This window comes from Rhodnius prolixus, unplaced genomic scaffold (assembly GCF_049639745.1).
Source record: "Rhodnius prolixus isolate KJV_2025 unplaced genomic scaffold, Rpr scaffold_6, whole genome shotgun sequence".
Classification (NCBI taxonomy): domain Eukaryota; kingdom Metazoa; phylum Arthropoda; class Insecta; order Hemiptera; family Reduviidae; genus Rhodnius; species Rhodnius prolixus.
This window is the reverse complement of record NW_027411634.1, coordinates 24,810,292-24,837,757: the sequence shown is the minus strand read 5'-3', so window position 1 is coordinate 24,837,757 and position 27,466 is coordinate 24,810,292. Positions and strand designations below refer to the sequence as shown.

The 27,466-nt window shown below is 32.5% G+C and overlaps 1 protein-coding gene across 3 annotated transcripts in view; it reads left to right on the top strand.

The window, feature by feature from the left end:
* LOC141460342 (rhotekin-like) overlaps positions 1 to 27,466 on the top strand; it is a 287,313-nt gene that overhangs the window by 188,025 nt on the left and 71,822 nt on the right. The window contains exon 2 of one of the 3 annotated variants that reach the window (XM_074140252.1): positions 15,691 to 15,992. The exons of the other annotated variants lie outside the window; for them this stretch is intronic. Coding sequence (XP_073996353.1) covers positions 15,849 to 15,992 — 144 coding nt within the window. The 5' untranslated portion in view covers positions 15,691 to 15,848. The remainder of the gene's footprint in view (positions 1 to 15,690; positions 15,993 to 27,466) is intronic. 3 annotated transcript variants of the gene reach the window in all.

The following is a 27,466-nucleotide window of genomic DNA, read 5'->3' as shown; positions in this document are numbered from 1 at the left end:
ATAACAGTTTTAAATTTACGACGTTTTCTTCTATTAACAGAATTTAGAGGCTCTAAGGGTCAGTTTTGTTAATTAAATTCAAAGAAAAAGAATATTCAAAGTATTAAGATTTGACAATTTAAAGTAAAATTAAAAATTTTCGAAAAACACAAAGATATCGAAAAACCCAGACAGAGACTTAAAGATCAGTCGTGAATAGATTTTATTTACAAAACACCGGAACTCTTAACTGGCCGTGGCCTAGTGACTAATGACGGAAGACTGACCCGGTTGGCTAGGGTGCGTTTTCTCTTCTATCCGTACTAACCAGCCATCTCGCTCGCTCGGTGCTGTCCAACCAGTTGCCAAAAAAATTTGTAAAACGAACCCTTTTGACGTGTCATTTCTTGCCTCTGCTACTTTAGATCCGTCTTAAAATGCCTTTTCTTTTGGGTATTTGTAAATTTATAATTTTTACCGCTGATTCGAAGCACACATGTTTATTGTATCCAAAAGTAGTTTCGGTTTTTCATCCATCATCATAAGTAGATTAAACAGTTTGATGTAGAGTTCCACTTCAATTGTTTCCATTTCATACTATACTTTCTGTTTCTGAAACTATGGTATTATTCAGCACTGCTAGGCCTAACCAAATTTTCAATGATTCTAACATTTACAATTAATAATTAATTAAGTTAATTTAATGGGGTGCTGGTCGTAACAAAGGCCTGTGAATACAAGGTTGATAATAGAAATTTCCTTCTGTAGATTTCTACCTCGAAGATTGACTAAATTACCTCTACTGGTCCGACCAGCTGGTAATCAAAGATAACGCTTTTAAGACCATCGTCTTTTAGGAAGCTGACCCGTTTTAAATGGTTTGAACGATCGAAAAGCTGTTGGACAGTAGCCATTCTACTGAATCTGGATGTTTTATACTGCAATGGGAAGCTATAAAAACTCGGAAAGTGGTGGTTGCTAGATGATTTTAATGATCAGCAAAACTGGTCTTGATGGAGATTTGTACGTCGCTAAATTCGCGTGCAAAAAATAATAAGAATAATAATAGAGGGAAGAGATTAGCTATGCGGTTAGCTACTAAGTTAGGACTCCCACGCGGAGGTCCCGGGTTCGAATCCAGCTGCTGACCCTTAACTTTTCTCTTCCTAGGAGCTTCTTACAGCTCACTGTCCGGTGATGGACAGTGTTGTCTATAACGAAAGAACACTGTCCGGAGGCCGGCAGTGCACTGAAAAAAGCTCCGTGCGCCAAATAACCTTAGATGTTGACGCGCTTTAAATCATTAAAAAAAAATAATGATGATGATGTAATGAAATATGGATTCTGTATGACAGTACGACTGTATTGAGTTACTTTAATTTTTAATACAGAAGGCAGTAAATTACACGGAAAAATTCAGTTGGTAGTAAATTTATCACCACTTGACTTATTTGTGTCTTTCTAACCAGGTTTTTAAATAATAATGAGCAATTCGACGAGTAAATGAAAAACGAATTTCTCTATTCGAGGCCTGGATTATAAATCCATCTACAACTTATGAGAATTGGAGAAAACCTATGAGCCACAGATTCGCTTCCTATTGGTGATTCAAGAATTGAATCTTCATAGCCTGGAGAGAATTTGTGTACCACAACGAAGGAGGTTCAGCTGAACATGCGAGGGTCGTTTGAAAAGTCCGTGCAAAAATAAAAACTACTTAATTTTTTGGGGTAAACCTTTTTTATTTTTCAACATAGTCTCCTTTTAGGCTTATACACTTCGTCCAACGCTGCTCTAGTTTGTTGATCCCTTCCGAATAATAGGATTTGTCCAAGTCTGAAAAATAGCCATTCGTTTCTGCAATCACCTCCTCGTTTGAATAAAATCTTTTTCCGCGCAAGCCATTTCTTCATATTAGGGAACAAATAGTAGTCCGAGGGAGCCAAGTCTGGAGAATAGGGGGGATGTGAAACGAGTTGGAACCCTATTTCCATTAATTTTGCGACCACAACTGCTGAGGTGTGAGCTGGTGCGTTGTCGTGATGGAAAAGGACTTTTTTGTGGGCCAATCGTGGGCGTTTTTCTGGCAGCTCGGTTTTCAAACGGTCCAATAACGATGAATAATATGCACCTGTAATAGTTTTACCCTTTTCCAGATAGTCGATGAGGATTATTCCTTGCGAATCCCAAAAAACAGTCGCCATAATCTTTCCGGCCGAAGGAACGGTCTTCGCCTTTTTTGGCACAGATTCCCCCTTGGTAACCCATTGTTTAGATTGTTCTTTGGTCTCCGGAGTGTAGTGATGTATCCATGTTTCATCCACAGCGACGAAACGACGCTTAAAGTCCTGCGGATTCTTCTGGAACAGCTGCAAACCGTCCTTGCAACACTTCACACGATTTCGTTTTTGGTCAAGCGTGAGCAATCGCGGCACCCATCTTGCGGATAGCGTTGTCATGTCCAAATGTTGATGCAAAATATTATGTACCCGTTCATTCGAGATGCCCACAGCACTAGCAATCTCACGCACCTTCACTCTTCTTTCATCCATTACCATATCATGGATTTTATCAATGATTTCTGGAGTAGTAACCTCAACAGGGCGTCCAGAACGTTCAGCGTCACTTGTGCCCATATGGCCACTCCGAAAATTTTGAAACCACTTATAAACTGTTCTAATCGAAGGTGCAGAGTCACCATAATGTTTATCAAGCTTCTCTTTAGTCTCCTGAGGCGTTTTGCCTTTCATAAAGTAGTGTTTAATCAACACACGAAATTCTTTTTCGTCCATTTTTTGAAAATCACTCGACTTCCTCGATTCAAACGAATGCCAAACACAAAGAAATAGACCTATCTGGCTGAAACTTGGTGTGTGTTCTTCCAAGAGATGCTACTAACTAAACATAACCTCGATACGCGCCAGTAGTGCTATCTCTCTGACTTTGCACGGACTTTTCAAACGACCCTCGTATAATTCAAGGCTATAGAGTATATTTAAGGACAAGGGAGGCGACTCACTTGTTATGATTCTCCTTCCCTCACTGGACTCTGATTATTTATTTCTAATAAAATCTATTTAAAAGTTTTTTTCTCCAGACATCGAAATTGAAGTTACTATTAATCCTTGTCTGTCTGAATAGAAATAACTTTTTGGATATAGTCCCAACTTTGTGTCTGTTAGAGTCTCAGTTAGTTATAGCAGTGAATGGAGTGTCTTTTTTAATAATACAGTTTCATGGATTCGGGATGAACTTGTTTTTTTGTTTTTACTTTTTTTTGACTTCCTATTGCCTGAAGGAATTAAATGTTGTTTTCTTAAGGTTTCTAATTTGAATTTTTATTAGTGTCCCATAGATTCGAAAAAGTAGTTTGGACTTTGGCATGTAGTATGAACTCTATAGTTTAAAAATCCTTATTTAGTTTGAAGTATTTAAGTAAACAACAATTTATATAATTGAAATATTGGTGTAAAAAATTGATGTAATAGAAACAACGCACAAGTGTTCGAGTACTTCTAGAATAATAGCAGTCGCCAACCATCTAATCCTGGAATGTGCTAACAATACTAAAGGAAGAGAACGATTGTGGAGGGCTGTTCTAGCGACTGGATGTCTGTCCCTTAAGTGCCAATCTGAACACTATACTAGCATCTGATGATGGCAACATTTACACAGAACTCTTTGAATTCATAAAGAAACAACAGGATAACTCTGTAATTAATCAAAATACTAAAGACGCTCGTCATGTATAGGGTTTAAAGAGTAGACAACGAAGGAATCAAAAACTAAAACTCAAAATAATGGATGTAAGGCAGACAACAGCGTAAACATTTATAAGAATATAATCACTAATTTTATGCTTAATTTGAGATTTTGGATCTATTAACACTCAAAGGTATTTTCGAAAACCCAATATTTAAATGGCTGATTTGCTAAGCGCAAGAGGCCAAAAAACAAGGAAAAATAAATTATTTACGTACAGATTTTTCTAATTTTTAATTCTTTTTTCTGTATTTTATGACCCTTAATCCCTTTCTTTATTTTCCTAAAGATTTATTTTTTCTTATGAATCATTTCGTTTATAAATTATAGTTATTTCTTTAAAACACTATTTCCGAATGTCGGTTGTTCCTAAGGTGTAAAGAAAATCCTGATCCTGATGACCTCTTCTTTGATAAATTCTTTATAATTTGTTACGAAGACAGCGTCTGTAGCTGAGAAATGATTTGATTACTCCACAATAATGGGCATTCTTTCAAAGTTATTCGAAATAATTATTAATAAACATTTAGAAGCCCAATTAATAGTGCAATTAATTTGAATAGTTCATTAAGATGAGCATTTGCCTTAGCTAGACATTGAACTTAGTTAATTATAACTTATTTGAGAACCTGGGCGATGGTAACCTTATTAATGGTAGCAACATCGTGCAACAAATTGCTTGGAGAAATCCCATTTTTCTTATTGCAAGATAAATTGCTATAGTAGAATCGAATCAGATCCTTTTAAATTGAGTTTTTAATTCAACATCATTGATCTGAAAAACTGTTTAAAAAGGAAAAACAAATCTCTCTCCGAAATTTATTTAAATGTATCCTGCAGAAAGGCCAATCAATCTGGGTATACTCTAATTTGAGCAGAGAACTGGTTGATGTTCCCGGGACTGGATTGACTTAATCTGGTAGCTGCTCTCTATCTTCATCGATTCTATGCCAGCTGTGAACTCCATTGGGAGTATCTATGTATCTTCAATATGAGAACCAACTTCACAGCTTTTCTCTTCAATTAACCCATAGTAATTAGCCTAACTGATCGATAAGTTACACATATTCTCACAATAAGATTACTGTTTTCAATTAAATTTTTAATTTAATTACTTTTTCTTACCGTGTAAAATTTTCTATTTCAAGTTTTTACCTGAAATAACCAATTTTTTGCCCCCTGAGTCCCCGAAAAAGTGTTGTTTTTTTTAAGAAAGTGGCGTGTTTGTGTGAACAAAATATCTCAAAAATCATCCCAAGAAAACTGAAACTATATACAGTCGAACCTCTCAATAACGGACACTGGCGGGGGAAAGCAAAGTGGCCGCTGTTTGGAGTGGTCGTTAGTAGGAGTAAGTTTCATAATGAAAAAATATGGGTTTTTTTGCCAAACATCTATTTAAAAATTGTTTATTATTGATAGATTTAAAAACGTGCATAATTGCATAATTATTTAGCTATATGATATGCATCAAATTTTTCTTAACTATCCAAAAAAATTTATCAAAAAACTACATATTATTGACTTATTTAATAATTTTTATAATAATCATCACATTTATTTATAACAATAATAATTTATGGTAAAATTATCATCATACTAAAAAATAATATTTTATTTAAACATTTCTCTGATAATTATCATCAAAAAAATCATAAATACAAATAGCAATATAAATTTACATTGCATTCTTTATGCACATTTAACTATTTTTATTACTTTATGAAGGGTAAATTTTTGCTAAACTTAATGGACAGACGCACTTTTGCTATATCACTCCTCAACATTGTAAAAATAATCACTAATTTTGTTTTGCAAGCCATTTTGTTTTTTTTCAACGCGTAGATTCCATCTCGGTCCTCCAAAATATTGGCTTAATCTGCGCTTTTTCCAACTCCAAACCTTTTGTTTCTTTGAACTTTTTGTTAGAAATTATGTAAACTCACAGTATAATTGAATTTCTTAGAAAAAATAGAACAAACCTTCCAGCAAGTTGACGATGGCTCGATTTGGTTTTTGCAAAATCTTCCAACACATTTATTTTCTCTTCTAGAGTTAACCACTTTCGTTTCGGAGACATATCGGAAAAAATAATATTGTTCGTCCAAAGTAATATTGAAAAAATGATTAAAATGGTACAAGATGTATGGAGCTTATATAGGAAACTTTAGGAAAAACTAGAAAAAAACAAAAACTTGAGAGGGGATAATTCTTTTGATCACCGCGTCAAAAGAACTTTTAATAATAAGGTGGTCGTTGGTGGGAGGTGAAACATATAATCCGTTCCCCAAAATCAATGTCCGCGGTCGCTATGTAGAGTGTCCGTTAGACGGAGGTTTTTTTATTTAGAAAGTGTATAGGGGTAAACGGGGAAATCCAAAAAACTGTCCGTAAATGGAGGTGGTCGCTAGTGAGAGTGTCCTTTTTGGGAAGGCTCGACTGTATTTGGCTTTGATAACAGCGATTGTGATTTAGGGTACGTTCACAACGGAGCTGTGAGCATAGATGATAGCAGAGATGATAGGAGTGATGTATCAGCGCTTAAAGAAAAACATAATACATTCTAATGTGAGCGTGCACAACGAAGCTGCGACTAGTGACTCATACGCGCTGCTATAAACGAGCATAGATGATAGAATTAAATTTTTCATTTTTCTGCTAGCTGAACTCCAGTATCGGAGCTTCAAAATGGACGTAGAAAAATTAATTAGTGCTGTCTTTACTCATTATTTTTTGTTATTATTTTATTATTTACTTTTAAACAATATTTTGTTTTTTAAATCGTGCTTACATTTATTTTCATGTGTATTTATTTGTTTTTTCTCAATAAAACCATTAACTCAGAGTTATCACTAGTTTTTCTCTATGGTTATAGGATTTCCATGACAATTTTTCCGTTTTCTTAATTTTGACCTTATTTTTTCTAAAATTTAGTGGACCCATCCTCACATATTCAAAAAAACGATCCGGATAATTTCTAAGTTCCTTATATAAATGGTGAAATTCGCCCAAAGTACTTCGTTTTTTATTTATGGGATGTACATGATATTTTCTAAAGCGTTTTTTCTTTAAAATATACCTTTTCGTTGCTGCTGAACATAAAAACTCTTCTTCTCTACTCGATATGTTGCATGTATCACAGCTCCGTTGAGCACACTAATCAGCGATTATATTTTACTCTATCAGTTATCATCTATGCTCACAGCACCGTTGTGAACGTACCCTTAGCAATCAAAATTCTGCTACCAGTACTACTACGATGTTCTTTGTTTCTTTAAACTTTGCGGACTTATTACTAATATATTTTCTTGTGATTCTTATTTATGTTTTCTCGTGGAAATTCCGTTAAAGGCCATTTTGAGTTAGGAGGTGTGTTAAGACTTTGCTCTTAAAGTAAGTTCCATTTTGTGTAATTTATAAACTAAACGCCAATAAATATAAATAATGATGAAATATGTAACCGAAATGGCACATTTTCCGTTAAGAAAATTAAAGGATAGGAAGTCAAGAAAATATTACAACGTAATCTGCTGTAAGAAAAAGTGTGTAAGTGTTCATATCATTAAAGTGTTCGACTTCCGGTTTAATACACATTGATAGATTTAAATAAATTTCTGAGATTTTCTGTTACAAAAAAATCGTACGAGTGTTTTTTTAATTCTCTTAATAACTTCTCGAGAAGCAAGTTATTCTACTATACAGGGATCATTATTTATTAAAGTTAATGGGTTGATTAAATAATCAGGACTGCATTAGAAAACATACTTTAGGGCTACATCATTTTCAAGATGGCTGCCAGTAAGTAAGAAATAAATACTGCCACCCAAGTTGGTGGTAGTTGGAAGAAGGCAGGTCACGTAGTAGCATCCTGTTTCTTTTGGAGAGCCGACCCACTACTAAATAGTATTCTGTGTCCATAGCATAACACACCTCTAGGTTTTTCACTAGTTTTTGTAATTTTTTCTTCTTAATTTATGACGTCCAGAGCTTTTACCAGTGTATGGCCGACACCTGGGTAGTGTTCTTTTGCTTTTAGACAACAGTGGGCTATTATTAGGAGCTCTGTGGAAGAGAAAAATCTAAGGCGCGGTAGTGGGACTCGAACCTGAGAATCTTCTCTTCGAGAATCGAGTTCGCTAACCTCTTAGCTAATCTTTTCGTGGTTTTTCACTAGCCTTAACAAGAATTTTTAAAAAAAACGCTTTGAAGTAGAACTGTACTGTGCTTGTTTTAATAAAGATTGCCCATTTTATTTAGTTTTTTATCTCTTGAAAACAATTTTTCTTAGTAAAAAATAAGGCTTGCTAAGTATTTTCGGGTATGAATGTAATTCGCAGTTACTACGTACTTTGCTAACTTCGTAGTTTTCACCCCCCTTGGAATCAGTATTGCTGGTGCCTCAGCGACATGGTCGTCCTGGTAACACCCTTCATGCTGTGTAAAAACCCTATAGGGTCTTTGCGCATTGAATACTTGCATCTCTGCTTTTCAGTAATTGTATTGGTAGATAGTCATGCAATCGCTGAAGATGTTTTTACATCTTCTGGAGCTTACAAATTATTTGTACTCGATTACGCACATTTTTTCTATCAATTACATATTTCTTTTTATATATTTCTAGACTCTTAAATTTGTCAAGTGAAGCAATTTTTTTTCTAGACGTTTTCCTTTTATACAACGTTACAATGTAATAGATAAATTGGTGTCCTACTAAAGAAGTAAGTAATAAGAAATGTGGATTTCTCTAAACATTTTCTGAACCCAACATTTGGAATGGCGACCTATTTTCCAGTAGAATTTGCCAATTATTTAAATTTATGTGCACTTGTTTATTCTAGAAATATTTAACTAGTTGAATGTTTGAAACAGTCCTGTTTAAAATTTTTTGAATGCATTGTTAACAATGTATTTGCCTAATGAAATATTGCATTGCCTCAGAATTGGTAATGTGCATTTTTATGTCCTTGTTTGGTTTTCTCTTATAATTCAGTGCTAACCTGATTATTTCCGTTTGTAGCATCAATCGTCATTTTCCGGTGGATTTTTTCCGAAGTTGTAAAATTTCGAATTCTGAACCATTAGGAACGCTCATTGCTTTCTTCATCTCCTTCTCTCAGTGCTGTACCCATTCTCCTTATTATACTTCTTTTAAAAAATAAATAATAACACTTTTCGGTAAAGCAGCAAGGGTTCATCCTCAAAAACTGCGCGAAAAAGTGTAAAATGTAAAGTAAAGTAATTGCCTACTTTTTCAGGCGGTGCTTAACATCCAACTACCAATTAGGTGTCGTGGACGGAGGCGACTAGCAAACATACTTTACTGTAAATCTCTTTTTATTAACCATTAAACAAAATCCAAGGCCTAGAGACCGGGAATTGAACCCAGTACCACAATACATATTAGCTTCGCAGGTCTCGCCTCTAACCGCTCTGCTACCGTGGCGCCTCAAAAGCGTAATGGTGGATAACCTTTTTAATAGATTTTTAGAACTACACTAATTTGGACCTTGGAACAATATTCCTTCCCTTGACTTCTGTTTGGAATATATTTTAATAAAGTCATAACCATAACCAGTGTTTTGGCGTAGTTTCTTTTAACGCTCCATAGCTAAGTCTACCCAAAATATATATATTTTTTTTTTAAATAAGAAATAACCAGTCTTTTATATAACTACCTAAAGTTCTGTGTACAAAACGCTGGTTTGAATAAACAAAAAAAGGTTGAACGTTGAAGAACTATATCAAAGAGCCTGCCACTTGCACTTGCTTAGTTGTCCATTCCAGATGTGTTTACTGCCTTGATATTCTTGATGGCCCCCGGAGGCTAACCTTTCGGCTACCTCAGGCTAGTTGCAGGAGAAGGGAGGCGTGCAACGAATTTTTAATCATTCTGCCATTTTGAACTGGAAAAAAAAATTCTTATTAATTGCTTAGATTATCTGTTCAGTCTGAGAATTCGCCCGTCATTTCCTGTCCAACGTGTTTCCACTTTCTTGACGCAATAGTTGGTAATTTGTTTTTTAAAAAAACCGCGATCATGGCTTCAATTAAAGATGAACATTTATCAGCTCCTTTATAGACACCGTCTTTATTCGCTCGTTAAATAAATAAATAAATAATAAAACTAAAGTAACCCGAGTTATCTTAAAAGAAACTTGATGGGCAATTTACGCATTTTCAAAAAAAAATTTGAATGATTTCTGTGGGGAAATTATTAAAAAAAATTATTTACAAATATTTGCTAATTAAACACTTTTTAAGTGAATTCCTCCAAAGTGAGCCTTTTCCCTCTTCTTTCCTAAAGATTTAGAAGAATAATTTGGAATAGACCTGTATTTTACAAAGACCATGATACAAATAAGTTCAGATACTCGGAGGAGTTCGTTTCTAAGATTGTCTACGCTTAGACTCACTTCTTATTACGATATGTACGTATGCATAGTCCTTTTTGTGTATGTTAGTATTCTGAATGAATAAAGAAGTATAAGTTTTTCGCAATTCTAAAAAAGAATTTCAATGCTCTAAATATTCAATGTTCAGCGCTCTTTCTAGAGAATTCATTGTTTTTTTTGTGAACAATTCTAAAAGTGGGAAGTTTTCTATTAGTTTGTGGTTTTAATCTGTAATTCAAGGAGATAATTCATAATTTGGGGGTTTTCCCCCCTCAGTAGGCAGTTAATCCATTGTTTCATACAAAGGAGTAAGGTCAACATTACATATTTACCAAGTATATCAGCAAGAAAATGCAGATAAAACTCATGAATTTATCATTGCTTTATCTACACGGCAAATGCAAAGTAGTCTGCTGAGAAACACACTCATGACTCTCTAGTTCCAACTTTCTAGAATCATGTAAGTGAAAAAAAGTTATTTAAATAAATTTTTAATGTATTAATAAATAATACATAATAATTGAAAATTTGAAGTTATATTCAAACACCCAATTCCTGTAATACCCAATACACTTAAGGTGCATCAATGAAATGACTGTACAAACCCTACTCATTTTTATGTTGAAGGTACTATAGAAAATTATCCCATTACTAAAACTCCCCAAAAAAATACACCATAATCATTTTAAAATCTAGAAAATAACCGCAAAGTGGGTCAAATTTTCCACAGTTGACGAATTACGTAATAAATCTTTGGAGTAGCTCTGGGAGACCTGCTTACAGAGTAATTTAATGGGAGCATTTCTTCTCTCGTTTTCCATTGTAAGGGAAATAATATTAACTTTACATTTTATTGTTAATATAACCATGATTTATTATAAATTAATGGTTCATCTTTATAATTAAGATGTTATAAAACTCTAGGCTAAAAGTACGCTTCACCCAAAATTTGAAAAATAATAAATTAATTTAAAATAACAAGGCACAATTTAGGAAAATCTGTTTTAATGATTTATAAATTCAAGGAACAATATTAACTTTACAGATTATCGTAGAATTTTCTTGTCGGAAGAGCTTCTAACAAGAAATAATAGAGCTTAATGAATCTTTAATGGGTTTTTTTAAATATTAACTAGCCCTTGCAAATTTACATATTAGTGATTCCCAATTCAGAATAAAAATATTCACTTAAATGCTACCTTGTATTCATCAACCAATGGGTGTTCTGAAAGTCTACATTCAACTATTCTGATAATTCATTGATAGGGTCCAAGTAGATATTTTCAACTTCATTCAAAAGCAAATTTACTCTACAGGGTGACCAGAGTTATATGCTCCACCCACTTTTTTTTTAAACGGCGGGAAATTTCAAAAAAATAAAAAACACGTATTTAATCATTTTTAGTCTAGTTTATTTTCAGTGATTGACCCATTTTTTTAAACCCCTGTATCTCAAGATACAGCATCCAACTTTTGTTTTTTAAATGGAATGTTATATTTTTTTTTTTTTTGAAATCGGTTTTTCAAGAGTTATGGTAATTTAAAATATGAAAAACAAATTTCAGTTTATTGTCAAAATTACGTTATTTTTTTTTAAAGAATCTGTTCAAACTGGGCACATTCAACGCTCTGTTTGTAGCAGCACTAATGGTTGCGAAGTCAAGATCTAGGCAGGCTAGAGTTATTCGACGTTCAGGTCGCTTGCCTATCCGTTGGTTGTGCCCAGTTTGAACAGATTCTTTAAAAAAAAATAACGTAATTTTGACAATAAACTGAAATTTGTTTTTCATATTTTAAATTACCATAACTTTTGAAAAATCTAACTGATTTCAAAAATTTTTTTATGTTTTTTTCTAGGAGCTCAAATACTATAAAAATATGCAAAAAAAAAAATATAACGTTCCATTTGAAAAAACAAAGTTGGATGCTGTATCTCGAGATACAGGGGTTTAAAGAAATGGGTCAATCACTGAAAATAAACTAGACTAAAAATGATTAAATACGTGTTTTTTATTTTTTCGAAATTTCCCGCCGTTTAAACAAAAAAGTGGGTGGAGCATATATATAACTCTGGTCACCCTGTAGAGTAAAGTAACCTCTTTTAAAATCAAAATGCATGCATAATATAAGTATTGTCTCATCAAAGTTTCGAGTTGAAAGATTAACTGAAAATACGAAAATTTAAATATCTCTACAGTTTTCTATACAGTCCTTAGAGGGTTTCATTTCATCTTGGGGGCTAAACGGATGTTAGTGCAATCAGTTTGGCTTTTGAAGTACGAGTATTTCTCAGGGAATATTGATGTTAATGAGTTTCTCTTGTGCTTGTGTCGTCTTATTTCCTTCAAATTATCTTTCAGTAAAAAATTTGATCATTTAGACGTTAAACGAATATATATTTGCAGTTTTCAGTTTGTACTCTTTTAACTATTGCGCCTAATGAAACATTTAAAAAAACGAAATGGCTCAATTAGAATTGTGAACTATGACGTAAGAGAGTCTTACTGTATCTAATAATTGTTTCACATATGTTTCCCTACCCAAGCTGTACTTATAGATCTATTCACATCCATTACTCTGTTATTTATTAGCAGAGTGGAAGCAAATAGATTTGATTAAGAAGCCCTGGAGAACCATGACAGTCCAATCTAAAATGTCGAATTGATGTAGTAAGATCACTTCACAAGTTGTGTACAACATTGACCATAACTAAACTAGTTGGAAAAGTTACGAGTTGATAGAATTTGTCAACAGAATGCAATAAGCGAAAGTAGATTGCTAGACAATAGATATTTTTTTTGGGGGGGAAAGCAGTAACTAAAACCAAAAGTAGGCTGGAAATTCAAATTCACAATCCTTTTTAACCCAAGACCTTGATGATATAATTCTACTTCCCTATTACAGTTTACATAACTTATTTTTTTTCAACTTACAGTTTTTACTAAAAATATAGTTCGCTTCAGTATTATAATGAAAACCAAAAGATCTATTCAATTAATTAAGCACCTCCTATCAACAGATCTTTTTTCAAATTTGGAATTTTGGTTGCAGATATAGTAATCCGTATAAATTATCAATTGAATTTTAATGTTACTTTCAATGTTTCGCTATTACTTTGGGTCTGTGGGAAAAAACTTAAAACCAACTTGTTAACTTTTTTTCTTCTAGTTATTTCATCCTTAATATTAATTGCTTTTTAATGAATAGCCCAAAAAACCGTCTCTTATACACGAACCCTTATTTGAATTTTGCGCAATGTGTGTGACAAATTTAATGAAAATCGTCATTGTTGAGAAAATTTCAAAAAAATAAAAATAAATATTTCAAAAAATAAATAATCCCCCATACTAGACTGAAAAGACAAGAAACTAACCAACGATACAAACTTCTCGCCAGACTACTTGACAAACGTTCGAAACTTAACCTACATAAAAAAAGACTCTTATAATCTACTGTTACTGCGACCTATTTGGTCATACGGCATCGAAGTATGGGGATCGACTAAGCGATCCAACTCACTACGCCTCCCAGACATTACAGTCAAAAATACTTCGAAAATTCTTAACGCTCCGTTCTATGTATCTAACCTCACTATCCATAACAACCTCAAAATCCCTTTCATTAAAGATCTTGCTAACACTCGTTTTCTCAAATTTCATTCCTCTCTACAGCAGCTCATCCTAACCCTCTCATAGAACACCTATCTTCCTCCACATTACCAGAGTAATCCTCTTAGGAGATTGAAGAGAAGATGGCCTCGTGATCCTACTCTTATCGTGAGAGCAAAGCACGTTACTAGAGTGGCACCACTGGGTGCCTTCTCCACTCATCATTTTCTTTGATTTCTTTTTTTCTTTTACCATATTTGCTTGTTGCAACAACTGTTGCAGTGGTAAATTGCAATAAAATGAGCTAAGTGATACTTGCAGTCAGCTGATATTGTTCAAAAGCTTCTATTCGAATTTTATGGAGGTTTCAAAACCAGATATTAGATTTCAACATTCTGCGATTTATTTTTTGTGGTACTGATCACCAGAACTCACCTTTTTTTTTCTTTGTATTTTTTTGACAATCTTGGTGTAATTACTTCTAAATTCGTATTAAATATTCGTCTGATTGTATCAAGTTTCAAGTTAATTCAAGTAAAAACTACTCGTTTTCAGATACCTTTTATTCAGATTTAATAACAAGATTATTCTATTGAACTCACCATATCCAAAAATTTGACCCATTTGGTAACTTTCATCTGAAACCGTCTTAGCATGCAGTCTATTTCAAACTAAATACCCTATGATGATATCGTTCTTAATAAACTATTATTAAAAATTAGATGTTGAGTATTTTCCTGAAAATAAAAATGGACAATATTCTTAATCTGATTTTTTTCTTCCATAACCTTTAGAGAGGTAAACCCAAATTCGGCCTGTTACCTCCCCTTTTAATCATTTGTATATATTTCCGATTCTTTATTAGAATTTTTCGTTTTTTAATTGGAACCATTCCAAATTTTATTTGGATTACTTCCAACCGAATTATTATGAGAAGTAACACTCGATATTGTATTTTAAGATTGTTTACTCTTTCTTCACTTTATAATAACATTCTAATATTTCTTAATTCCTTTATTATGTATTGTAACAATTATATCTGTATTTTTGTGAATTTATTCCTTGGACAAAACTGTAATTTGTGTTTTTACCATTAAAAGTAACTTATGAACAAAATTGGACGATTGCCTGCTGGGATATTTTCGTCGTTTTTGCACCATTTTAATTTTTTTTACAATCTCGGTAATTACTTCTAAATTTGTATTTAAATATTCGTCTGTTTGTATCCAAGTTTCAAGTTAATTCAAGTAAAAACTTCTCATTTTCAGATACTTTTTATTCAGATTTAATAACTTCTTTTTTCTTCTTTTAAAACAGTATCTTAAATTTTTTTAAAAAAACTTGGCCATCCTATATTTCAAAGTTACAATAATATAATCTCATGAGGTGGGTGTTGGTATAGTGGTTACAAAACGCCAGTTCGAATCCCTTGTATAGCTCCTTTTTATTTAACAGAAAAAAAAAAAAAATTATTAATACTCTTCCCGCTTCGCCTACGACGCCTTAACTGGTAGTTTGGACATTAAGCCTCGCCTGAAAAGATCGTCCATTGCTTAACATTAATCATAAGAATCTCATGCTAAGTTCTAAGGAATGTTGAACAATAAAATTGCTGTAAACCTTCTCTTTTTTTTTATTTTCTCTTTCTATAATCGTAAAAGATGGTATTACGATCTTGTAGGTTTTCGATTTTTATACAGAAAGTACCGATTTACTAGAAAATTTTGCACTTATTTGTTATCGATTTGATTTACAGTTCTTACCGTTCGAAAATTCAGAATCTACATTAATTTTAATTTGATAAAAATTTTAACAATTCTATGAATAATTGTTCAATGAAAAATATTTATTCATTGACTTAGCTTTTAGTCGAAAGCAAAAGTGGCCAGAAAGTACAAGTACATTGTTTGAATGTAAGAATTAATTAAATGGATTCGATTTATTTGCAGAGTTCTTCACGAATCTTTACAATTAGTGTCAGCCCTGAATTGTTTCTATTTGACAAGATGGTGAAATAAAGTGTTTACTTATTGTGCTAGTTATTTTTTGTTTTAAAATTAAACAATTCAAAACAATAAAACAACTTAATATTAAAAGCTGTGAAATAATGAATTCCTGTTTCCCGCCATTGGCGGCCCTCAGTCTGCACAGTAACCAACAGAGCCAAACTAAACCAGCTCCGCCTGAACGAATTGAAGTTCTACAGGATTTAGATTTATATTATATAAAACAGATTGCCCATAATCTTAAGGTAAGTGTTTCATTGGGTCTTCTTGTTATTTGCATGTTGCTCTGATTGATGAAATTTTTCTCACCCAAAGTAGAAACAGTTAGCGATTTATTTCAAGTTTACCATTAAAATTACAGTTAGTAGGTAATATATTTCGCTTTAAAGTTGATATCGGAAAGCATTAACTCTGTTCGCCACTAGAGAAATGGTTTTGATGTCCAAGGTTTTAAGGTTGCATTTTATCTTAAGGTAGCTTTTTTGTATGACTTCAAGACTAAGCCTACTCAAAACTATTTTGCGAAAGATTGCATAAGTTTTTTTTTATAGCCACTAAGAGTAAAAGTTTTCAGATCGCAAGTTCTAGGTAGCTGAGGCGAAGATCGTAAAGCTAAGATGTATTGTGGTATTGGGTTCGATTCTCGGTCTAGGTCTCGGAATGTTATTTAATTATTTATCCAAGAAATTTATAATAGTAAAGAATGTTTGCCTGTTGCGTCCAGAACACCTACTTAGGTAGAAGGAGTCTTGGCTGAAAAAAATATGCATTACTCTACTTCTTTTACTTTAAATTCACCTAAATTTCAGCATGCAGTTCAACACTGCACTTGTGATTACTACTTGATAGTGTTGACGGTCGGTAAACTTTCATTTCCTCCGGCATTCCTGGAGTAGACGAGGCCCCCACATCTGAGTTTAGATTAGATTTTAGATTTTAAAAGGCGGTACGGGACCCATGCCCCACGGCACCGCAGCCACAAGAGGCTTATTGTGTCTTCCCCTTTTAAGTCTAGCAGATGAAACCTCCCCTTCTAAGAAGGTTGAGGGCTTTCCCTACCAGTTCCTTCTGCGCTATAATCTCCTTTGGTCTCAAAGTACTCAAAGATGTCGTAGCGCAGTCTCTCGATTGCAACGCAATCGAATAATAGGTGAGAGGCCTTTTCTTCCTCTTCCTGGCTTAATTATCACAACGGTTCCGTGGTGTTAAGCCCTATCTTGTGCAGGTGCTTTCTGAACCTGCCGTGCCCTATGAATAGGCTTGTAACCAGAGTAATCTGATTTCTGCCCAAGCCCAGAGGCTTACACAGCAAGGGCATAACACTCTTGCCGTGTTTGTCCCCAGGAAGCATCACCCAGTTCATTTCATGTTCTCTCCAGGTCCAGTCTCTGAAAGCCTCACCAACTGCGCACCCTTGGTGATCCCCAGGACAGGCTCCGGGCCAATGAAAGGAGCGTTAGCTCCATTTATGGCCAGTAGATCAGCTGTCCCATTCCCCTTAATCCCCACATGACCCGGCACCCATTCTAACCGAACTTTATTGTGCCTAGTCTCTGAACACATCTGAGTTTAATCATAATGCTATTTTTAAATGAAACAATATATGAAATTCTCTGTTATCTTGCAGTAAAATTAGTCTTTTCAGTATCTGACAAGGTATATCACTGCTTGCTTGCTTACTGCATCTTTTTGGTCAGATTCAAATTTAAAAATTTATTTTAGTATTTGACAAGAGTCTATGGCTTTAATTTAAAACAAAATTTAACGGATAAATTCTCCATCATTCTACTCCTCTCCCCCAATATACTCTTGTGAAGACAGCAAATACAAAGATGGAGTAGCTAGATCTCTTGTCAAAAAAGCCTAGACGTCAGAAATCCTAAAATCTTAATAAAAAACGCTTATTAAAATCAAGATTTTAATTTCGAAAGCTACTGGCTTTCGAGATTCCAATAGTGTTGATAGGGAGTTAGTTAGCGCAGAAAGCACGTCATAAACACTTAATAGACGTAATGTCGTTTAATTGTGGTCCGTTGACACTGCTGGCTCAGCAGGGTACGCGTATCTGTATTACAAGTTAAGGTTCGTTAATTCCTTCTTAGTGTTACTTGTCTTGTTGTGTAATTCCATCTAGGCGCCTCTTGTAACGCAATGTAACTTAATTTTTTGAATTCATTTCTAAATGAAAAATAGGATTAAGCGGGTTGAATACTAGTAAAAATTTAAATTAATTTTCAGTGAGTCTTACTCTACTTTATTATTATTTATTTAAAATTAAAACGTTTAATTGTTCACGCCGTGAGAATAAGTTAGGGCAGTGGTTCTTAACCGGTGTTCCGTGAATATGGTGCAAGTGTTACGCGAAATTTCAATTTTAAATGTATTATAGCCGGTCTTTATCTCCCACTGTGAACCAAGTATTCGTGTGAAATTTTGTTCTCTTGTACTCTTTGTTTTCTCAATTATAAACTATAGTTATTTCGTTCACAGATCTATAAATGTAGAAGATATAAAGGGTTGAAAATTTTTTGGGTCATGAAATTCTGTAAAATTATGGCCATTCTATATCTCCCACTGTGAACCACGAATTGATATGGAATTTTGCTCTCTTATACACTTTGTTTTTCTCAATTATAAACTATAGTTATTTTGTGCACAGATCGAAAAAGGTGGAAGATATAAAGGGTTGAAAATTTTTTGGGTCATGAAATTCTGTAAAATTATGGCCGTTCTATATCTCCCACTGTGAACCACGTTTTGACATGGAATTTTGTTCTCTTATACACTTTGATTTTCTCAATTATAAACTATAGTTATTTTGTGCACAGATCTATAACTGTAGAACATATAAAGGGTTGAAAATTTTTTGGGTCATGAAATTCTGTAAATTTATGGCCGTTCTATATCTCCTACTGTGAACCACGTATTCGTGTGAAATTTTGTTCTCTTGTACTCTTTGTTTTTCTCAATTATAAACTATAGTTATTTTGTTCACAGATCTATAAATGTAGAAGATATAAAGGGTTGAAAATTTTTTGGGTCATGAAATTCTGTAAATTTATGGCCGTTCTATATCTCCCACTGTGAACCACGTTTTGACATGGAATTTTGTTCTCTTATACACTTTGTTTTTCTCAATTATAAACTATAGTTATTTTGTGCACAGATCTATAAATGTAGAACATATAAAGGGTTGAAAATTTTTTGGGTCATGAAATTCTGTAAATTTATGGCCGTTCTATATCTCCCACTGTGAACCACGTATTCGTGTGAAATTTTGTTCTCTTGTACTCTTTGTTTTTCTCAATTATAAACTATAGTTATTTTGTTCACAGATCTATAAATGTAGAAGATATAAAGGGTTGAAAATTTTTTGGGTCATGAAATTCTGTAAAATTATGGCCGTTCTATATCTCCCACTGTGAACCAAGTATTCGTGTGAAATTTTGTTCTCTTGTACTCTTTGTTTTCTCAATTATAAACTATAGTTATTTCGTTCACAGATCTATAAATGTAGAAGATATAAAGGGTTGAAAATTTTTAGGGTCATGAAATTCTGTAAAATTATGGCCATTCTATATTTCCCACTGTGAACCACGTATTGATATGGAATTTTGTTCTCTTATACACTTTGTTTTTCTCAATTATAAACTATAGTTATTTTGTGCACAGATTTATAAATGTAGAAGATATAAAGGGTTGCAAATTTTTTGGGTCATAAAATTCTGTAAAATTATGGCCGTTCTATATCTCCCACTGTGAACCACGAATTGATATGGAATTTTGTTCTCTTATACACTTTGTTTTTCTCAATTATAATCTATAGTTATTTTGTGCACAGATCTATAAATGTAGAAGATATAAAGGGTTGCAAATTATTTGGGTCATAAAATTCTGTAAAATTATGGCCGTTCTATATCTCCCACTGTGAACCACGAATTGATATGGAATTTTGCTCTCTTATGCACTTTGTTTTTCTCAATTATAAACTATAGTTATTTTGTGCACAGATCTATAAAAGTAGAACATATGAAGGGTTGAAAATTTTTTGGGTCATGAAATTCTGTAAATTTATGGCCGTTCTATATCTCCCACTATTAACCACGTATTCGTGTGAAATTTTGTTCTCTTGTACTCTTTGTTTTTCTCAATTATAAACTATAGTTATTTTGTTCACAGATCTATAAATGTAGAAGATATAAAGGGTTGAAAATTTTTTGGGTCATGAAATTCTGTAAAATAATGGCCATTCTATATCTCCCACTGTGAACCACGTATTGATAGGGAATTTTGTTCTCTTACACACTTTGTTTTTCTCAATTATAAACTATAGTTATTTTGTGCACAGATCGAAAAAGGTGGAAGATATAAAGGGTTGAAAATTTTTTGGGTCATGAAATTCTGTAAAATAATGGCCATTCTATATCTCCCACTGTGAACCACGTTTTGACATGGAATTTTGTTCTCTTATACACTTTGTTTTTCTCAATTATAAACTATAGTTATTTTGTGCACAGATCTATAAATGTAGAACATATAAAGGGTTGAAAATTTTTTGGGTCATGAAATTCTGTAAATTTATGGCCGATCTATATCTCCCACTGTGAACCACGTATTCGTGTGAAATTTTGTTCTCTTGTTCTCTTTGTTTTTCTCAATTATAAACTATAGTTATTTTGTTCACAGATCTATAAATGTAGAAGATATAAAGGGTTGAAAATTTTTTGGGTCATGAAATTCTGTAAAATAATGGCCATTCTATATCTCCCACTGTGAACCACGTATTGATAGGGAATTTTGTTCCCTTACACACTTTGTTTTTCTCAATTATAAACTATAGTTATTTTGTGCACAGATCTATAAATGTAGAAGATATAAAGGGTTGAAAATTTTTTGGGTCATGAAATTCTGTAAAATTATGGCCATTCTATATTTCCCACTGTGAACCACGTATTGATATGGAATTTTGTTCTCTTATACACTTTGTTTTTCTCAATTATAAACTATAGTTATTTTGTGCACAGATCTATAAATGTAGAAGATATAAAGGGTTGAAAATTTTTTGGGTCATGAAATTCTGTAAAATTATGGCCATTCTATATTTCCCACTGTGAACCACGTATTGATATGGAATTTTGTTCTCTTATACACTTTTTTTTTCTCAATTATAAACTATAGTTATTTTGTGCACAGATCTATAAATGTAGAAGATATAAAGGGTTGCAAATTTTTTGGGTCATGAAATTCTGTAAAATTATGGCCCTTCTATATCTCCCACTGTGAACCACGAATTGATATGGAATTTTGCTCTCTTATACACTTTGTTTTTCTCAATTATAAACTATAGTTATTTTGTGCACAGATCGAAAAAGGTGGAAGATATAAAGGGTTGAAAATTTTTTGGGTCATGAAATTCTGTAAAATTATGGCCGTTCTATATCTCCCACTGTGAACCACGTTTTGACATGGAATTTTGTTCTCTTATACACTTTGTTTTTTTCAATTATAAACTATAGTTATTTTGTGCACAGATCTATAAATGTAGAACATATAAAGAGTTGAAAATATTTTAGGTCATGAAAATCTGTAAAATAATGGCCATTCTATATCTCCCACTGTGAACCACGTATTGATAGGGAATTTTGTTCTCTTACACACTTTGTTTTTCTCAATTATAAACTATAGTTATTTTGTGCACAGATCTATAAATGTAGAAGATATAAAGGGTTGAAAATTTTTTGGGTCTTGAAATTCTGTAAAATTATGGCCATTCTATATTTCCCACTGTGAACCACGTATTGATATGGAATTTTGTTCTCTTATACACTTTGTTTTTCTCAATTATAAACTATAGTTATTTTGTGCACAGATCTATAAATGTAGAAGATATAAAGGGTTGCAAATTTTTTGGGTCATGAAATTCTGTAAAATTATGGCCGTTCTATATCTCCCACTGTGAACCACGAATTGATATGGAATTTTGCTCTCTTATACACTTTGTTTTTCTTAATTATAAACTATAGTTATTTTGTGCACAGATCGAAAAAGGTGGAAGATGTAAAGGGTTGAAAATTTTTTGGGTCATGAAATTCTGTAAATTTATGGCCGTTCTATATCTCCCACTGTGAACCACGTTTTGACATGATATTTTGTTCTCTTATACACTTTGTTTTTCTCAATTATAAACTATAGTTATTTTGTGCACAGATCTATAAATGTAGAAGATATAAAGGGTTGAAAATTTTTTGGGTCATGAAATTCTGTAAAATTATGGCCGTTCTATATCTCCCACTGTGAACCACGTTTTGACATGGAATTTTGTTCTCTTATACACTTTGATTTTCTCAATTATAAACTATAGTTATTTTGTGCACAGATCTATAACTGTAGAACATATAAAGGGTTGAAAATTTTTTGGGTCATGAAATTCTGTAAATTTATGGCCGTTCTATATCTCCTACTGTGAACCACGTATTCGTGTGAAATTTTGTTCTCTTGTACTCTTTGTTTTTCTCAATTATAAACTATAGTTATTTTGTTCACAGATCTATAAATGTAGAAGATATAAAGGGTTGAAAATTTTTTGGGTCATGAAATTCTGTAAATTTATGGCCGTTCTATATCTCCCACTGTGAACCACGTTTTGACATGGAATTTTGTTCTCTTATACACTTTGTTTTTCTCAATTATAAACTATAGTTATTTTGTGCACAGATCTATAAATGTAGAACATATAAAGGGTTGAAAATTTTTTGGGTCATGAAATTCTGTAAATTTATGGCCGTTCTATATCTCCCACTGTGAACCACGTATTCGTGTGAAATTTTGTTCTCTTGTACTCTTTGTTTTTCTCAATTATAAACTATAGTTATTTTGTTCACAGATCTATAAATGTAGAAGATATAAAGGGTTGAAAATTTTTTGGGTCATGAAATTCTGTAAAATTATGGCCGTTCTATATCTCCCACTGTGAACCAAGTATTCGTGTGAAATTTTGTTCTCTTGTACTCTTTGTTTTCTCAATTATAAACTATAGTTATTTCGTTCACAGATCTATAAATGTAGAAGATATAAAGGGTTGAAAATTTTTAGGGTCATGAAATTCTGTAAAATTATGGCCATTCTATATTTCCCACTGTGAACCACGTATTGATATGGAATTTTGTTCTCTTATACACTTTGTTTTTCTCAATTATAAACTATAGTTATTTTGTGCACAGATTTATAAATGTAGAAGATATAAAGGGTTGCAAATTTTTTGGGTCATAAAATTCTGTAAAATTATGGCCGTTCTATATCTCCCACTGTGAACCACGAATTGATATGGAATTTTGTTCTCTTATACACTTTGTTTTTCTCAATTATAATCTATAGTTATTTTGTGCACAGATCTATAAATGTAGAAGATATAAAGGGTTGCAAATTATTTGGGTCATAAAATTCTGTAAAATTATGGCCGTTCTATATCTCCCACTGTGAACCACGAATTGATATGGAATTTTGCTCTCTTATGCACTTTGTTTTTCTCAATTATAAACTATAGTTATTTTGTGCACAGATCTATAAAAGTAGAACATATGAAGGGTTGAAAATTTTTTGGGTCATGAAATTCTGTAAATTTATGGCCGTTCTATATCTCCCACTATTAACCACGTATTCGTGTGAAATTTTGTTCTCTTGTACTCTTTGTTTTTCTCAATTATAAACTATAGTTATTTTGTTCACAGATCTATAAATGTAGAAGATATAAAGGGTTGAAAATTTTTTGGGTCATGAAATTCTGTAAAATAATGGCCATTCTATATCTCCCACTGTGAACCACGTATTGATAGGGAATTTTGTTCTCTTACACACTTTGTTTTTCTCAATTATAAACTATAGTTATTTTGTGCACAGATCGAAAAAGGTGGAAGATATAAAGGGTTGAAAATTTTTTGGGTCATGAAATTCTGTAAAATAATGGCCATTCTATATCTCCCACTGTGAACCACGTTTTGACATGGAATTTTGTTCTCTTATACACTTTGTTTTTCTCAATTATAAACTATAGTTATTTTGTGCACAGATCTATAAATGTAGAACATATAAAGGGTTGAAAATTTTTTGGGTCATGAAATTCTGTAAATTTATGGCCGATCTATATCTCCCACTGTGAACCACGTATTCGTGTGAAATTTTGTTCTCTTGTTCTCTTTGTTTTTCTCAATTATAAACTATAGTTATTTTGTTCACAGATCTATAAATGTAGAAGATATAAAGGGTTGAAAATTTTTTGGGTCATGAAATTCTGTAAAATAATGGCCATTCTATATCTCCCACTGTGAACCACGTATTGATAGGGAATTTTGTTCCCTTACACACTTTGTTTTTCTCAATTATAAACTATAGTTATTTTGTGCACAGATCTATAAATGTAGAAGATATAAAGGGTTGAAAATTTTTTGGGTCATGAAATTCTGTAAAATTATGGCCATTCTATATTTCCCACTGTGAACCACGTATTGATATGGAATTTTGTTCTCTTATACACTTTGTTTTTCTCAATTATAAACTATAGTTATTTTGTGCACAGATCTATAAATGTAGAAGATATAAAGGGTTGAAAATTTTTTGGGTCATGAAATTCTGTAAAATTATGGCCATTCTATATTTCCCACTGTGAACCACGTATTGATATGGAATTTTGTTCTCTTATACACTTTTTTTTTCTCAATTATAAACTATAGTTATTTTGTGCACAGATCTATAAATGTAGAAGATATAAAGGGTTGCAAATTTTTTGGGTCATGAAATTCTGTAAAATTATGGCCCTTCTATATCTCCCACTGTGAACCACGAATTGATATGGAATTTTGCTCTCTTATACACTTTGTTTTTCTCAATTATAAACTATAGTTATTTTGTGCACAGATCGAAAAAGGTGGAAGATATAAAGGGTTGAAAATTTTTTGGGTCATGAAATTCTGTAAAATTATGGCCGTTCTATATCTCCCACTGTGAACCACGTTTTGACATGGAATTTTGTTCTCTTATACACTTTGTTTTTTTCAATTATAAACTATAGTTATTTTGTGCACAGATCTATAAATGTAGAACATATAAAGAGTTGAAAATATTTTAGGTCATGAAAATCTGTAAAATAATGGCCATTCTATATCTCCCACTGTGAACCACGTATTGATAGGGAATTTTGTTCTCTTACACACTTTGTTTTTCTCAATTATAAACTATAGTTATTTTGTGCACAGATCTATAAATGTAGAAGATATAAAGGGTTGAAAATTTTTTGGGTCTTGAAATTCTGTAAAATTATGGCCATTCTATATTTCCCACTGTGAACCACGTATTGATATGGAATTTTGTTCTCTTATACACTTTGTTTTTCTCAATTATAAACTATAGTTATTTTGTGCACAGATCTATAAATGTAGAAGATATAAAGGGTTGCAAATTTTTTGGGTCATGAAATTCTGTAAAATTATGGCCGTTCTATATCTCCCACTGTGAACCACGAATTGATATGGAATTTTGCTCTCTTATACACTTTGTTTTTCTTAATTATAAACTATAGTTATTTTGTGCACAGATCGAAAAAGGTGGAAGATGTAAAGGGTTGAAAATTTTTTGGGTCATGAAATTCTGTAAATTTATGGCCGTTCTATATCTCCCACTGTGAACCACGTTTTGACATGATATTTTGTTCTCTTATACACTTTGTTTTTCTCAATTATAAACTATAGTTATTTTGTGCACAGATCTATAAATGTAGAACATATAAAGGGTTGAAAATTTTTTGGGTCATGAAATTCTGTAAATTTATGGCCGTTCTATATCTCCCACTGTGAACCACGTATTCGTGTGAAATTTTGTTCTCTTGTTCTCTTTGTTTTTCTCAATTATAAACTATAGTTATTTTGTTCACAGATCTATAAATGTAGAAGATATAAAGGGTTGAAAATTTTTTGGGTCATGAAATTCTGTAAATTTATGGCCGTTCTATATCTCCCACTGTGAACCACGAATTGATATGGAATTTTGCTCTCTTATACACTTTGTTTTTCTCAATTATAAACTATAGTTATTTTGTGCACAGATCGAAAAAGGTGGAAGATATAAAGGGTTGAAAATTTTTTGGGTCATGAAATTCTGTAAAATTATGGCCGTTCTATATCTCCCACTGTGAACCACGTTTTGACATGGAATTTTGTTCTCTTATACACTTTGTTTTTCTCAATTATAAACTATAGTTATTTTGTGCACAGATCTATAAATGTAGAACATATAAAGGGTTGAAAATTTTTTGGGTCATGAAATTCTGTAAATTTATGGCCGTTCTATATCTCCCACTGTGAACCACGTATTCGTGTGAAATTTTGTTCTCTTGTTCTCTTTGTTTTTCTCAATTATAAACTATAGTTATTTTGTTCACAGATCTATAAATGTAGAAGATATAAAGGGTTGAAAATTTTTTGGGTCATGAAATTCTGTAAATTTATGGCCGTTCTATATCTCCCACTGTGAACCAAGTATTCGTGTGAAATTTTGTTCTCTTGTACTCTTTGTTTTCTCAATTATAAACTATAGTTATTTCGTTCACAGATCTATAAATGTAGAAGATATAAAGAGTTGAAAATTTTTTGGGTCATGAAATTCTGTAAAATTATGGCCATTCTATATCTCCCACTGTGAACCACGTATTGATAGGGAATTTTGTTCTCTTACACACTTTGTTTTTCTCAATTATAAACTATAGTTATTTTGTGCACAGATCTATAAATGTAGAAGATATAAAGGGTTGAAAATTTTTTGGGTCATGAAATTCTGTAAAATTATGGCCGTTCTATATCTCCCACTGTGAACCTCGAATTGATATGGAATTTTGCTCTCTTATACACTTTGTTTTTTTCAATTATAAACTATAGTTATTTTGTGCACAGATCGAAAAAGGTGGAAGATATAAAGGGTTGAAAATTTTTTGGGTCATGAAATTCTGTAAAATTATGGCCGTTCTATATCTCCCACTGTGAACCACGTATTCGTGTGAAATTTTGTTCTCTTGTACTCTTTGTTTTTCTCAATTATAAACTATAGTTATTTTGTTCACAGATCTATAAATGTAGAAGATATAAAGGGTTGAAAATTTTTTGGGTCATGAAATTCTGTAAATTTATGGCCGTTCTATATCTCCCACTGTGAACCAAGTATTCGTGTGAAATTTTGTTCTCTTGTACTCTTGGTTTTCTCAATTATAAACTATAGTTATTTCGTTCACAGATCTATAAATGTAGAAGATATAAAGGGTTGAAAATTTTTTGGGTTATGAAATTCTGTAAAATTATGGCCATTCTATATCTCCCACTGTGAACCACGTATTGATAGGGAATTTTGTTCTCTTACACACTTTGTTTTTCTCAATTATAAACTATAGTTATTTTGTGCACAGATCTATAAATGTAGAAGATATAAAGGGTTGAAAATTATTTGGGTCATGAAATTCTGTAAAATTATGGCCATTCTATATTTCCCACTGTGAACCACGTATTGATATGGAATTTTGTTCTCTTATACACTTTGTTTTTCTCAATTATAAACTATAGTTATTTTGTGCACAGATCTATAAATGTAGAAGATATAAAGGGTTGCAAATTTTTTGGGTCATAAAATTCTGTAAAATTATGGCCGTTCTATATCTCCCACTGTGAACCACGAATTGATATGG